The sequence below is a fragment of the Aspergillus heteromorphus genome (assembly GCF_003184545.1).
Source record: "Aspergillus heteromorphus CBS 117.55 chromosome Unknown BO70scaffold_7, whole genome shotgun sequence".
Lineage (NCBI taxonomy): Eukaryota > Fungi > Ascomycota > Eurotiomycetes > Eurotiales > Aspergillaceae > Aspergillus > Aspergillus heteromorphus.
This window is the reverse complement of record NW_020290412.1, coordinates 101,312-112,689: the sequence shown is the minus strand read 5'-3', so window position 1 is coordinate 112,689 and position 11,378 is coordinate 101,312. Positions and strand designations below refer to the sequence as shown.

General features: G+C 55.7%; 5 protein-coding genes and 1 non-coding gene across 6 annotated transcripts; 3 read left to right on the top strand and 3 right to left on the bottom strand.

Moving 5' to 3' along the window:
- Positions 1-139: 139 nt before the first annotated feature.
- Positions 140-1,328, top strand: BO70DRAFT_427703 (uncharacterized protein; the record flags this gene model as incomplete). The annotated part of the gene is made up of 2 exons (XM_025547905.1): positions 140-368; positions 432-1,328. 2 exons carry the CDS (start codon positions 140-142, stop codon positions 1,277-1,279), a joined length of 1,077 nt encoding a protein of 358 aa, XP_025400897.1. The 3' UTR covers positions 1,280-1,328.
- A 780-nt stretch (positions 1,329-2,108) lies between these two features.
- BO70DRAFT_427702 (uncharacterized protein) lies at positions 2,109-2,778 on the top strand. The gene is made up of 2 exons (XM_025547904.1): positions 2,109-2,417; positions 2,479-2,778. The coding sequence occupies exons 1-2, from the start codon at positions 2,315-2,317 to the stop codon at positions 2,616-2,618; spliced, it is 243 nt and encodes an 80-aa protein (XP_025400896.1). The 5' UTR covers positions 2,109-2,314; the 3' UTR covers positions 2,619-2,778.
- Positions 2,779-4,686: 1,908 nt separating this feature from the next.
- Positions 4,687-4,758, top strand: BO70DRAFT_t115. Its single transcript has one exon. It is a non-coding gene; the product is annotated as a tRNA-Arg (tRNA).
- Positions 4,759-5,027: 269 nt separating this feature from the next.
- Positions 5,028-6,156, bottom strand: BO70DRAFT_360442 (class II aldolase/adducin family protein). Its single transcript, XM_025542779.1, has 3 exons — positions 5,895-6,156; positions 5,534-5,841; positions 5,028-5,457 (listed from the first exon to the last, which is right to left on the bottom strand). Exons 1-3 carry the CDS (start codon positions 6,106-6,108, stop codon positions 5,101-5,103), a joined length of 879 nt encoding a protein of 292 aa, XP_025400895.1. The 5' UTR covers positions 6,109-6,156; the 3' UTR covers positions 5,028-5,100.
- Positions 6,157-6,374: 218 nt separating this feature from the next.
- On the bottom strand, positions 6,375-9,210 carry BO70DRAFT_333054 (putative proteinase). Its single transcript, XM_025540949.1, has 6 exons — positions 8,682-9,210; positions 8,440-8,629; positions 7,138-8,382; positions 6,997-7,072; positions 6,888-6,948; positions 6,375-6,829 (listed from the first exon to the last, which is right to left on the bottom strand). Exons 1-6 carry the CDS (start codon positions 8,877-8,879, stop codon positions 6,605-6,607), a joined length of 1,995 nt encoding a protein of 664 aa, XP_025400894.1. The 5' UTR covers positions 8,880-9,210; the 3' UTR covers positions 6,375-6,604.
- Positions 9,211-9,676: 466 nt separating this feature from the next.
- BO70DRAFT_360439 (uncharacterized protein) lies at positions 9,677-11,196 on the bottom strand. Its single transcript, XM_025542778.1, has one exon. It carries the CDS (start codon positions 10,723-10,725, stop codon positions 9,793-9,795), a length of 933 nt encoding a protein of 310 aa, XP_025400893.1. The 5' UTR covers positions 10,726-11,196; the 3' UTR covers positions 9,677-9,792.
- Positions 11,197-11,378: the final 182 nt, after the last annotated feature.

The window sequence follows — 11,378 nt, the reverse complement described above, 5'->3', positions numbered from 1 at the left end:
TGCCAGGAGTATAATTCCGACCTCACCGGCACTTCTGCCAGATTCCAGAGTCTGTTGTAACTGTGATGTCAGCCACGGATACCCCCTCATTTCACTCCCACACGCCGGCATCGCGCAAGACAATCCATCAGCACACACGATGCATCACATCTGTTGGATCTGCGGCTGGTACCTGGACGGATCCGCGTTTCCGGAAGCCCTGGAGAAGGGAAAGTCAAGAGGATGGAGCTGGAACCCCTTCAGGACGAGAAAGATGTTCTTCCGTTCGTTCCATGAACAGTGGACATCGCATGCGAGAGCATTCGTTGCTGGTACGCGGCCGTCGACGCACCGATACCCCCTCACATGGTTGCATTTGTTTCGGGCAAGTATGTCTGTCGCATTTGGTGGTGATCCGACGATCAGCATTCGGTTGACATGAATTTCCCCAGTTATATACAGCCGAGACGACAACCAGCTGTACAAGCGCGGCTACCATCTCTCGGGCGTGGGATATTACCCCGGCGCTGTGAACGACCGCATGATGTACGTCCCGAGAGATCCAGAGGCAACGTTGCTGGGCGCGTTGTGGCACGATAAAGCCACCGTCGCCGCCATGACGCCCGATCCGATCACCGAGTTCGGAGCGTCGGAGTCCTGCAGGTTGCAGTGCGTTCTGGTCCATTCGCGATGTTGGGACTTCGTGCAGCGTCAGACGGGCCCCGCCGGGGGACTGGATCTGGAGCTTCTCGTCAAGGGCCTCATGGTCCTGCGGCCACAGTGGAATTCTTCGGCAAAGCCAAAGCCAGCAGACCCGAAGATGTTCCCGGACCACCGCCCTGATGAGAAAGGCAACCTCCGCGGTATTCTCGAAGCAGACCCCGTATACAACGACAACGTGCGTTGTGCGCTCCTGGCCAGTATCCGGTTCTCTACTGTTTGCAGAAGACGTTTCCCGCTGCGGCACATCTTCAGGGAGCGGTTCGGCGTTCCGATCGAGATTATATACGAGATCTGCGACTTCCTCGAGTTAGCTGATATACACCACCTGCTTCTCGCTTTTGAGGAACGGCTCCCGGTCACGTACTGGGAGAAGTATGTTCCGTTTCATCTCATTTTCGAAACGGAGGGCCTGGAGATGGATGCCGACAGCATAATGGGTTTTGCGGTGAAGTATCATGGCCGTTGGATGGAACGAGAGCGGATAAGCATATTGAACAGACGCAGGAGGTCGTTGATCTGGTCGTATCTGGAGCGCAGGATGGCTTTGGCGGCGAGCGAGGCGAGCAGGGCAGGATGAGGCTGTTGTTTCTTCCCTCAAATTGTCTTTCTTTCTGCTAGGAGTTTGGCCAGTAGATTGGTTTAATATTCTCTCCCCTGCACTGGTAATCTATCCGATTCTCCATTTGATTCATCGAATGACACCTCCAGGTTGATCGCTGGGGAGTGCTGGGGAGAGCGAACCCTCATCACTTCTTTGTGCGTGATACTGGCTGTATCATACAGGACTGGTCCGGTCTTGTCACTCTCCCCCAAGGGTGACACCAATGACAGACATCAGACATTCACGCCCTGCTGCCATGGCATGGGCAAAGTCAAGACCGGCTTGTATTCCCCGTAGCCGCCATCCTCTCCCAGCACCTCCAACCCGCAATTGAACCCTAACCGAGCATCCTGTCTCAATGGAGTAACCCCCAAACCCAATCTCCCCCAAGGTTTCCTCATCGCGGAGGGAGACCAGACCAAAGCAAACCGTATTGCATCCCAGCGTCACGAACAGTCCCTCTTGTTTGGGCCGGCCGGGTGTCCTGGTCATCGACCACGCCACCCCCAGCCCATCCATCCCGGGGGTATCCTATGAGAAGGATGAGTCTGGGGGATGTAGCTTGGATGTATAGCTGGTTGCTTGGTCCGGCTTCGCGATGATAGAATCTCTCATGCCCGTTCCAGGGGCGAGTCTGCGCCATCCTCCATCCGGCCCAGCGACGCTCCCCAATCGCCCCCTCCAGACCCCAACCTCCCAAGACAGGGATCAAGACGAGACGAGACGAGGTCGAGCCAGCTGTGCTTTCCTTTACTACCTACTCTGGTGTGTACTGCTGTGTGTGTGCTGTGTGTGTTATCCTGTGACGACTACCCCGCATCCTGGTTACGAGAGGTCATATAAACCTTGTGTCACCCGTATAAAAGCCATCGCTGACCCAGTCTGTCTCTGTCTCTGTCTCTGACTCTCTTTCTGTCTGTCAACCATCTACTGCTCTTGAACACACCACTACAGCTCACAATCTCATCAAACTCATCCTCTCCTCGCAAACTACTACTATCAGTATCCAAAATGTCCGCCCCCGTGGTGCAGGGCCTCTCATCCCTGGGCTCGTCCGTCGGGGCCTTCTCCCGACAGCAGGCGGCGACCCTGCGAAACCGCTTCCTGACCACCGGTAAGCTAGCTTCCTCCCTTCTTCCATCGGCAAGAGTGAGCATCCATCTAATGCCCCTCAGAAAAACGCAGGCGCAGGGCCCAGGTCATCGGAACCTCGTTTACCGTCCACAGACCCGTCTGGATCGCCGCGGGAGGTGCAGCCTATACCACTGCCAGCGCGGTGTATCTGACCCTTCACTATATGCGGCGACTTAAATGAGCGAACGCGTCTATACTGCTGTTTGAGGCCACGGTCACGGAATAGAGGGGGACTGCACTGTCTGAGGCAGCGAGTTTCATTCGACCCTTCATTCTCTTTTTTTTTTTTCTTTTTTTTCTTTTTGCCTAGTTTATTATTTTTTCTTTCTTTTGATGTCCTCTAGGGTCTGGTACTTTGGATGGTGGATGGACGGGTTGGCCGGGTTGGCCGGGTGGGCAGGGTTGGCGGGATGACATACGGCGTTTAACTACTGGTGAGCCATATTATATTACTGCTATCATCATCGGTCATCATCTGTAGCATCTATCACAATGGAGATGATCATTCATATTTCACTGTGGATTGTGGACTGGATGCATTGTATATCTGCACAGAGAGGGGTATTGACTTGCTCGCCTCCGCTTCTTTGTCTTTCTCTCTCCCTTTCTCTTTCTGCCTGCCCGTCCAGACGGTAGTACGGATTACTACATAGTAATGATCCAGACAGGTAATGCAGCGATACGAGACAGGGATTGTAGTCAATTTACCTCGAATCTCAAACGTCAGGCCATCGAGGAGTAATTGGCTAATTGATCTACTCGGCATATTTGGTATGTATCACGCAGCGTGGGCTGATCACTATACTCACTCCCTCACTCACTCACTCACTCACTCACTCACTCACTCACTCACTCACTCACTCACTCACTCACTCACTCACTCACTCACTCACTCACTCACTCACTCACTCACTCACTCACTCACTCACTAGCTCAGTCTGCCCAGACTATAGCACCCGCTCAACATCCATCCAACTTACTACCCACACCTACCTTACCTAGTTATATACCCCCATATCCAAACCACCCAGCCATATATCCATATCCATCCAGAATCCAGCCACATCCCCATCCCCAACATCCACACAAACTACAGTACTAGCAAAAACCAGTAATTCCCGACAACAAATCGCCCAACCCCGATAAACTATACACTAGCAAGTGGGCCGGCCATACCCCAGATTCCTTAATCGCTCAGCCCAGTAGTAGAAGTAGTAGAAGTAGTAGTAGTAGTAGTAGTAGTAGTAGTAGTAGTAGTAGTAGTAGTAGTAGTAGTAGTAGTAGTGCACTCTTCAACTTCCCCACTGCCACTCCGACCCATCCGGATCGGATCCAACGGGTGAACATCCGCGAGTCCGTGACACACTCCTGCCCCTCCACTCCAGATAGGAAACTACAACTACTGGCACTAGTACCAGTCAGTAAGTAGCTCGCAAACCCTCCTCCTCGGTTCTTTGGGACCAGACTCCCCCCTCCCCCCGTCTCATTGGATTTCGTGATTCACTGGCCAGGCCGCAGTCGGAGTCGCAGTTGTAGGAAGCTTGTTGTTCTGTTTTGTTCGGTTCTGTTCGTCTCGTCTACCCCGCTTTCCTACTGGCCAGTCACAGACCCGCGAGCTCGGGCGCGGGCGCGGGCGCATAAGAGTACAAAGTATGTAAGACCCCGGGTTCCCCGCAATGGATATGCTGGATGTGGATGTGGATGTGGGTGTGGATGTGGATCTGAGGGTGGCGGCGGTACTTAAGCGGGACTTAGCTTTATTTGGATGAGCGATGGTGTTGAGATTGGGGCGAAGGCTGGTGCCTAGTAATCATGTTTATCGAGTGGCTAGTAGATTTTATTCATTAGCGGTTGGTTGATGAGTTTGGACTTGGTGCCAGTGCCGGGCTGGTTGACAGACAGACAGACAGGGATATGTATATAGTGTGTAGGAGATCAGCGGGTATATACTTGTTGTTAGCATGACATGGTGTCTTGTTTAGTTAGAAATTAGATACTACTAGAGATGGTAGTAATATTCGATTAGGAGGCAGAATACTTTCATGATCGAACTTGATTTATAGCTCATGATTTTGATGGCATTTTGGGCGGAAGATCACTACTGGGTGCCGTGGGTGTGGGTGTGGTTTTTCAAACACTGACGGGCGGCGGGGATAGTGACGGACGGGTCGACCAGAAATAAATTCATCATCGTGAAGATAAAACTTTAGGCTCATGTAGCCAAAGCTTGCCGCATTCTTCAACAACCTGGCCTGCTGGCCCAATGGTAAGGCGCTTGACTACGGATCAAGAGATTGCAGGTTCGAATCCTGCGTAGGTCATTTCTTTTTTGCTTTCTTTTTTTGTCTTGCTTGGGTGGGAGGGAGGATATGCTGTTTTTTTTTTTGTCTATCTGTCTGTCTGGATTTGTTTTGAGTGTAAATGGCTGATGGTGCTGGTGGTGCAGATGATAGAGTATTAGGGGTGGCACCAGGGCCAATATCCAGAGTAGCAGGAGGATCACCGATCTGGGTTTAGAATATAAAGACAACATCTCTCTCGCATGCATCGAGTTGCGGGTTTATTCTACAGTGTAGTTATACACACCGTTCACCAAATGACCAACGTCGGGCCACACCACAAAAACAATAGAATAGTCTCGTGTAAACAGTAAATCGAATGATCTAACCTAAATACTTCCCCCCCGTCTCCTCATGGATGACATCGAACATCGGCTTCGCACTAAAATACCCGGCCAGCGGCGTCCCCGTCGTGTTGTAGGTGAACTCCGCATCGGCATCGTCGATCTTGATCGTCTGCCCGCCGCGCCCCGCCGCCGCCGCATCCGCCAGCAGCTGCGCCTGGCAGCACTTCTCCAGACACACGAACCAGAACACCGCCTCCTCGATCGATTGGCCCACCGTCAGCAGGCCGTGGTTTTGGAGTAATGCCGCCTTCTTGCTGCCCAGGGCTGCGGCGATTCTCTTCCCTTCGTCTTCGGCCAGGACGACGCCGTTGAATTGTGTGTATACGACGTGGTCCTATACAGATATGGATTGGTTAGAAGGGAGGGAGGGGGGATGGACGAGTAGAAAAGAAGGAGGAAGAAAGACATACATTATAAAACGCACACGCATCCTGTGTGATAATATCTAGCGGTCGCCCCAGGGTACAGAACGCCCTCCCGTACATGCTATGGCTGTGGGCGGCGCAGAGGACATCCGGCCGGGCCGTGTGGATGGCGTGGTGGATCATGAAGGCCGCGGCGTTGAGCAGCCGCACCGGTCCTCCGGCAATGACGTCCCCGTTGTGGTCGACCTGGATCAGGTCCGAGGCTTTGATCTGCGAGAAGGCCACCCCGAACGGGTTCACCCAGAAGGTCGTTGGCTCGACGGGGTCGCGGAGGGTGATGTGGCCTGCGATGCCTGGGGAAGTTAGTATACACTAGAGTGCGGGGGTCATGGGGCAGGATGCACACCCTCATCGTAGCCGTATTTCCCGAAGATGCGGAATGCCGCCGCCAGTCGGCCCTTGAGGTATTCGCGCTCCTGGAGCTTGTCTTCGAAGACCAGCGGGCGGGGGAACCGGTCGGCGTTTTGCTTCACTTTGGCGGCGGAGGCGCCGCTTTCTTGCGTGGAGGCGCGGGGTTGGAGGGTTACCGTGGAGGTTTCGGTGGAAGTGGGAGGGGACATGGTTGTAGGGTGAGGTGGTGAGGTGGTGAGATTGTCAGATGGCTGGCAATGGAAAGAAAATGGAAATGGAGGTGGTGGAGGGATGGCCAGCACAGCACCCCTTATCTGATCAGCGCGGGGTCGGACGGCCGACGGGGGACCGAGGTTGATTACCACCGACTAGTTATCTACTGTATAACTACTATAGTAAGTACCGTGCATTCTCAGACGAATGACGATACAGATAGGGTTGTGGAGGTGGTGGTGTTGCTTCTCAGTATTACCTTCCAGTAGCTTTCAAGCATAGGAGCCCTATTTCATAATCAACCTTGAAGAAACTGTGATGGCATGCATACATTTTGTGAATAGGAGTATACCTCCTATAGTGTTGTACCTGGATGTGAACACAATACCGGGTTTATCAAGTACCGAAACCTTCCCTTACCCCAGGCACCGTCAGGTGTCAAGACTAGTACGAAGTACTACCAGTACTACCAGTACTACCACCCACCTGCCGCTACAGCGGTAATCGCACAGCCGCCATTCGCCGCGCCTCCCCCGCCAGCACTTCATACAGCCTCTGATCGCCCGCACTTCTTACTGTCCCGGTCCGTGCCTGCACCCCCAACAATGGCTTGATATCCCCCTCGCACACCGTGTCCGGCGGCGGCAATTCGCCGGTCTGGAAGTATGTGCGGATGGCTTTGTGCACGCATACCGACGGAGCCGCGAGAGTGGAATGCTGCGGTGCGTTAGTTGTGAAGGTGGATCTCTCTGACGTGCCCGGGTTGCAGACTTACCCCCTCCGAGTCTTGCTGCAGCAGGACTGAGCCTGGGAATCGCCGGGTCATTTTGCGCGCGCTGGACAGGTTAGTTGTTGGTTGCTCGGCCGGGTTTACAGGAACAAACCTGCGCAAGGGGGTCACGGGATCGAGGATGTTGCTGACGAACAGCAGGGGGTGGGAGGTGTTGGCCGCCACGGGTCCTGCAGGGTGAGCGAGGATCCGTCTGTCCGGACTGCAAGGGGGGTAAGTTAGGGTTGAGCGTTACCTGGGAGCGTCCACCTCGGCTTCACTTTCCATCCCACACAGCTCAGCCCGAGACCAGCCCAGTAGTCTCCAAGCACATAGCTGTCCTCCCGCAGGGACTGCCAGTACCGCCCGAAGTCGTCCTCGTCAGCGGACTGGAGATACTCGGCGTCCGCGCAGAGGATCGCCGCGCTGGAGTACAGCTCGTTATGGCCCGGGACCTGACACGCCGCGGACCATGGCCCGCGCTGGAGGCACTGGCTCGACGGGCACGACGGAGAGCGTCCCCCTACCTTGAAGTCCGCCAGCGGCGCTCCATTGCCGTTGACCAGCTCGCTTGCGTACTCCGCCAGCAGAGGGAACCCGCTGAGAGGTTGATACATGGCGATCCGGATGATGTGTTTCAGATCACTCCAGGTCACCACCTCCGGACCCCGCATGGTTGACGACGGCACCGGCACCGATCGGTTGTAGAGCGCGCGGTCCAAGGCCAGGTACGATGCTTTGATGGCCGCGGGGCCTCCCTCTCTATAAAATGGGCAGCCGTCCGCCCCGACCGCATCGCAATACTGCGTGAACCGATCGAAAATCGCATCCGCATCCTCGATCGCGCTGTGTCCATCGCCCAGATAATATTTGTCGGCATCCACGACCGCATCCAGGACAGCCCGATGCACGCGGTCCGGGAACAGGGTCGCAAAGGTCGCCCCCAGGATCGTCCCGTACGACCGTCCCCAATACTGGATCTTCTCCTGTCCTCGGTTCCATCGTGTCCGTGCAACCAGACGCTGTCGCGGGTCGTAGCCCTGCACACGATCGCGACGCCGCTGTTCCGCCAATCCCTGCTTCTCGCGCCACTCCCCGTGTCGCTCCGCGATCTCCAGCATGTCCCGCGCCACGGGAACCGTGTTGATATGCTCTCCCAACGCTTCCTGCCCCTCCCGGACCGGCGTACTCAGGTTGGTTGAGCATCCCGTGTTCAGAGCGATCGCGCGATCCCAGTTGCGTCGAAACGCGTCCTCCGAGCTCCCCAGGATGCCCTCCGCCGCGGCCTGCAGCTCCCAGTTGCGCTGCGAAAAGAGGTTCGGGAAGCAGCTGAATCCTGGGGTTGTGTTGTTGACTCCCCGCGGATCGAACCCGATGATGTCGAAGTATTTGTCGCTTAGTTTGGTGGAGAGCATGTTGGGGTCGTTCTCCGCGTCCACGGTCGTCTGTAGCGCGTCCCCCCCGAGGAGAACCATGGCTACGCCCGAGCCACCAGGACCCCCTGGAAGTCAATCAGCTTACATCCAGAACAACATAGAGGGCAAGTCAGGGTTGATACCTGGGTTGACGAGGATCGCACCCCCGTATCGCATATCGGTCACCGGTACTTTAGCCGGACGACGGGCGATGGCGATCGCAACGTGTCGCCCCTGGCCGTCAGAGCGGTGATAGTCCATTGGGACCTGCAGACGGGCGCATTGCAAACCATCGAAGCAATCATGATACTCGAGCGACGGCGAGGGGGTGATCTGCGCTCGTTAGCTATCTTGTCTATCGCGTAAAGCGAGAAGTACCACGAACCCGATCCCAACTAAACGCCGCTATCGGCAACTGATGCCTCGATGTCTCCCCGCCAAAAGGCGACGCCCACCAAGCCAGTCCCGCCAGCGCTACCACCGCGACCCCAATGCTATGGACCACATCCCATCGCGGGCGGGGTTTCGATAACTGTACGTAGTGGTCCGGGAAGGCGAAGGACTTTGGGGCCGACATCTCCATCTCCGTCTGGCTGTTCGTTCTGGTTACCGGACCGGACCGTACTCGCCCCGAGGCTCGAGACGAGACGCACAGGGTAGTGGTAGTAGCAGATAGGGAGATATCCGGCGTAAGTGGAGGCTGGATTATCTGTCTGTCTATCTATCTATCTATTCCATCTCTCGCGTGCCCGAGACATTGGGCCGGCTGACATGTACCCCGCCGGATGATCGAGGTTGTGTTGAGGGTCCAGCACTGTATTAAGCGCGGGCGAATAGAACGAGGGAGGTTTCTAATCGTGACGAAGTGGGGACAGGGTGTAGATTGTGGGCTGTGGTGGTGTGTGCAGTATCAGTGGCCAGTGCAGCTGCCAGCTGAGCAGTAGGATAGGCTGGGATCCGTGAGGATAAGCAGGAAAACACTGAATGGCGGTGGACTCATGCCGCCTTGCAGTGTAGTGCAGGGCTGTGCATAAAGCCATCGCTACTTGAAGTGGGGATTCCTAGTTGTAGGGAATAAATAATAGATAGTTAACTACAATATCTCTAAAGATTATATAATAGATATTCTTAGTATATAATCTCTTTTATCTTAATATCTTTAATCAAGTCTTTTTTTTTTTTAATTATAGACTCTTAAGTCTGTTTGTTATAAAAAATCAGAATAATTATTCATAGACTAGTACTAGCAGGCTAGCAGCCACTCGGGCGATGCACTACTCTGCTTCGGGGTCTAGTACCCTCCTAGTGGGGGCGGCTCATTGGCTGCTTCGTCCTTATCACGGCCCTTCAGAGTCAGACTGCCAAACAAATGGTAGTAAGAATGTATTGGCGGGCTGCTCGCACTGCGGCAGCTGGCTGTTCTTGATATCGTTACAACAATACTCCGTAGCATCATAGCATACAGTCCCTTTTGCACTCCACTTCCCCTCGGGCCCTCACAGCCTCCGCTGCCTCTTCGACAGCTTCTCCACCTTCGGCCCGATCACCGCATACCGACCGGGAATGCGGAGCTCGATCCCCGTCAACTTCTTGATCCACTGTCTAAAATCGCCCGGAAACGACTCGGGAGTCGGCGCTGCGGCGCGCACCTCCGGAAGCAGACTATCCCAGAGCTTGAAAATGCGCGCCTCGTCGTCGTACACCACCCCCATGTCATGCTCCATCTGCGTCAGGTGGCTGGCGTAATCCAGCACCGTCTGCGTCGGTTTTTGCATCGCAAGATTATATCGATGTGCCGCTGGGTTCACGGCCACATCCACGGGCCCTTCGGCGCGAAAGTCCGCCACGAACGAGCAGAAGTTGCGCCACCGATCCCGCTCCGGGTGTCCCAGCACATATTCCTCCCACTTCCGTGCCAGTCGGCCGGACATGTGCCTTCGGGTCTCTTCCATCTTTCGGTGGGGGGCGTCGCGGGAGTAGAAGTAGGTTGTGTAGCGGTCGAAGTGGGCTTGCAGTTCCATTAACATGTCTCGGAACTCGGGGCGGGTGCCGTCGAAGAGCATGACGGTGGAGGACAGGTAGGGCGGCCGTTCGAGCGGGGTGACGAGGGGTTCTTCGGAGTAGGAGCGTTTGATGCCCTGCGCGGGGACCTCGAAGGGGTCGAAGCCCAGCCCCCCCGATGATGGCCGCGTGATGAGCGTTTCGAGTGGTGGGTTGGGGCTGCGGGCGACTTCGTTCGGGGATCGAGGACGCAGCGCCCGGTGTTGTTGTCGCTCCTGTGCCAGCAGGTACTCCTCCCGTGCGAGTCGGCTGCGCAGCCGTAGCAGCGCCCGCTGTCTTCGGACCATCTTCAGCTCATCCCGAAGCTGGTCGAATTCGGAGTTCAACCCCTCGTCTGTGTCGGGGATGGGAACTTGTGATGGGTCCATGATGTTGATGTCAGGGGGGAAAGGGTATGGGGTAGGTAATGGAATGGACTGTACGGGGGGTATCTGTGGGGGGCAATGACGGTGCTGCGATGCAGACCTGCAGCTGTTTCACAATTGGCCCAGCCCTGCGCAATGAATCGCAGGGAAGCGAAAGTGGCAGCCAAAGGGAAACACGCGACGCGTTGCTCTCACGTGACAACCCGTGCGGGCGGCCCAAATGGGCAAAGCGCCGGGGATCCCCACCAGAGCGACGAATGCGGCCAGACGGGCACTCGGACTCCATCCTGACCCATCCTGACCCATCCGGACTCCACAGTCATGGAAAGTCGCCCCGAGGAGATAGGGTCCAACTTCTGAAGCAGAAAGCTTGTCGCTCTGCAGACTCAATGTTAATCCCTCGATCGCGGTGACCATTGACCACCCCCTGTTCTCCGTCCCAGCTCTCCTTCGCCCGATTCCCCGACCAGAGTCGGTCTCGCGATCCAGTCTGGGAGTAGCCTTCCCCCTCCCCGCAGGATCGCTAATGCACCTCTTATCAACGCAGGCTCACACGGAATGGTCACATTCCTCGCTGCTCGATCCGTCGCTGCCAACCCGAATGTGCCCTATGGCTGTCGATCCCGCGCCGATCGCCACTGTCGGTGGCTCAGTGC

Bases quoted from the DNA above. Each gene is read 5' to 3' on its own strand.
- BO70DRAFT_360442 (XM_025542779.1), bottom strand. From the start codon at position 6,108: ATGTCCCCTCCCACTTCCACCGAAACCTCCACGGTAACCCTCCAACCC. The intron at 5,842-5,894 runs GTGTGCATCCTG...TAACTTCCCCAG, and splicing joins GAAATACGGCTACGATGAGG to GCATCGCAGGCCACATCACC. The intron at 5,458-5,533 runs GTATGTCTTTCT...ATATCTGTATAG, and splicing joins ATGCGTGTGCGTTTTATAAT to GACCACGTCGTATACACACA.
- BO70DRAFT_333054 (XM_025540949.1), bottom strand. From the start codon at position 8,879: ATGGAGATGTCGGCCCCAAAGTCCTTCGCCTTCCCGGACCACTACGTA. The intron at 8,630-8,681 runs GTTCGTGGTACT...TAACGAGCGCAG, and splicing joins CGGCGTTTAGTTGGGATCGG to ATCACCCCCTCGCCGTCGCT. The intron at 6,830-6,887 runs GTAAGTCTGCAA...AACGCACCGCAG, and splicing joins TGCAGCAAGACTCGGAGGGG to CATTCCACTCTCGCGGCTCC.
- BO70DRAFT_360439 (XM_025542778.1), bottom strand. From the start codon at position 10,725: ATGGACCCATCACAAGTTCCCATCCCCGACACAGACGAGGGGTTGAAC.
- BO70DRAFT_427702 (XM_025547904.1), top strand. From the start codon at position 2,315: ATGTCCGCCCCCGTGGTGCAGGGCCTCTCATCCCTGGGCTCGTCCGTC. The intron at 2,418-2,478 runs GTAAGCTAGCTT...AATGCCCCTCAG, and splicing joins AAACCGCTTCCTGACCACCG to AAAAACGCAGGCGCAGGGCC.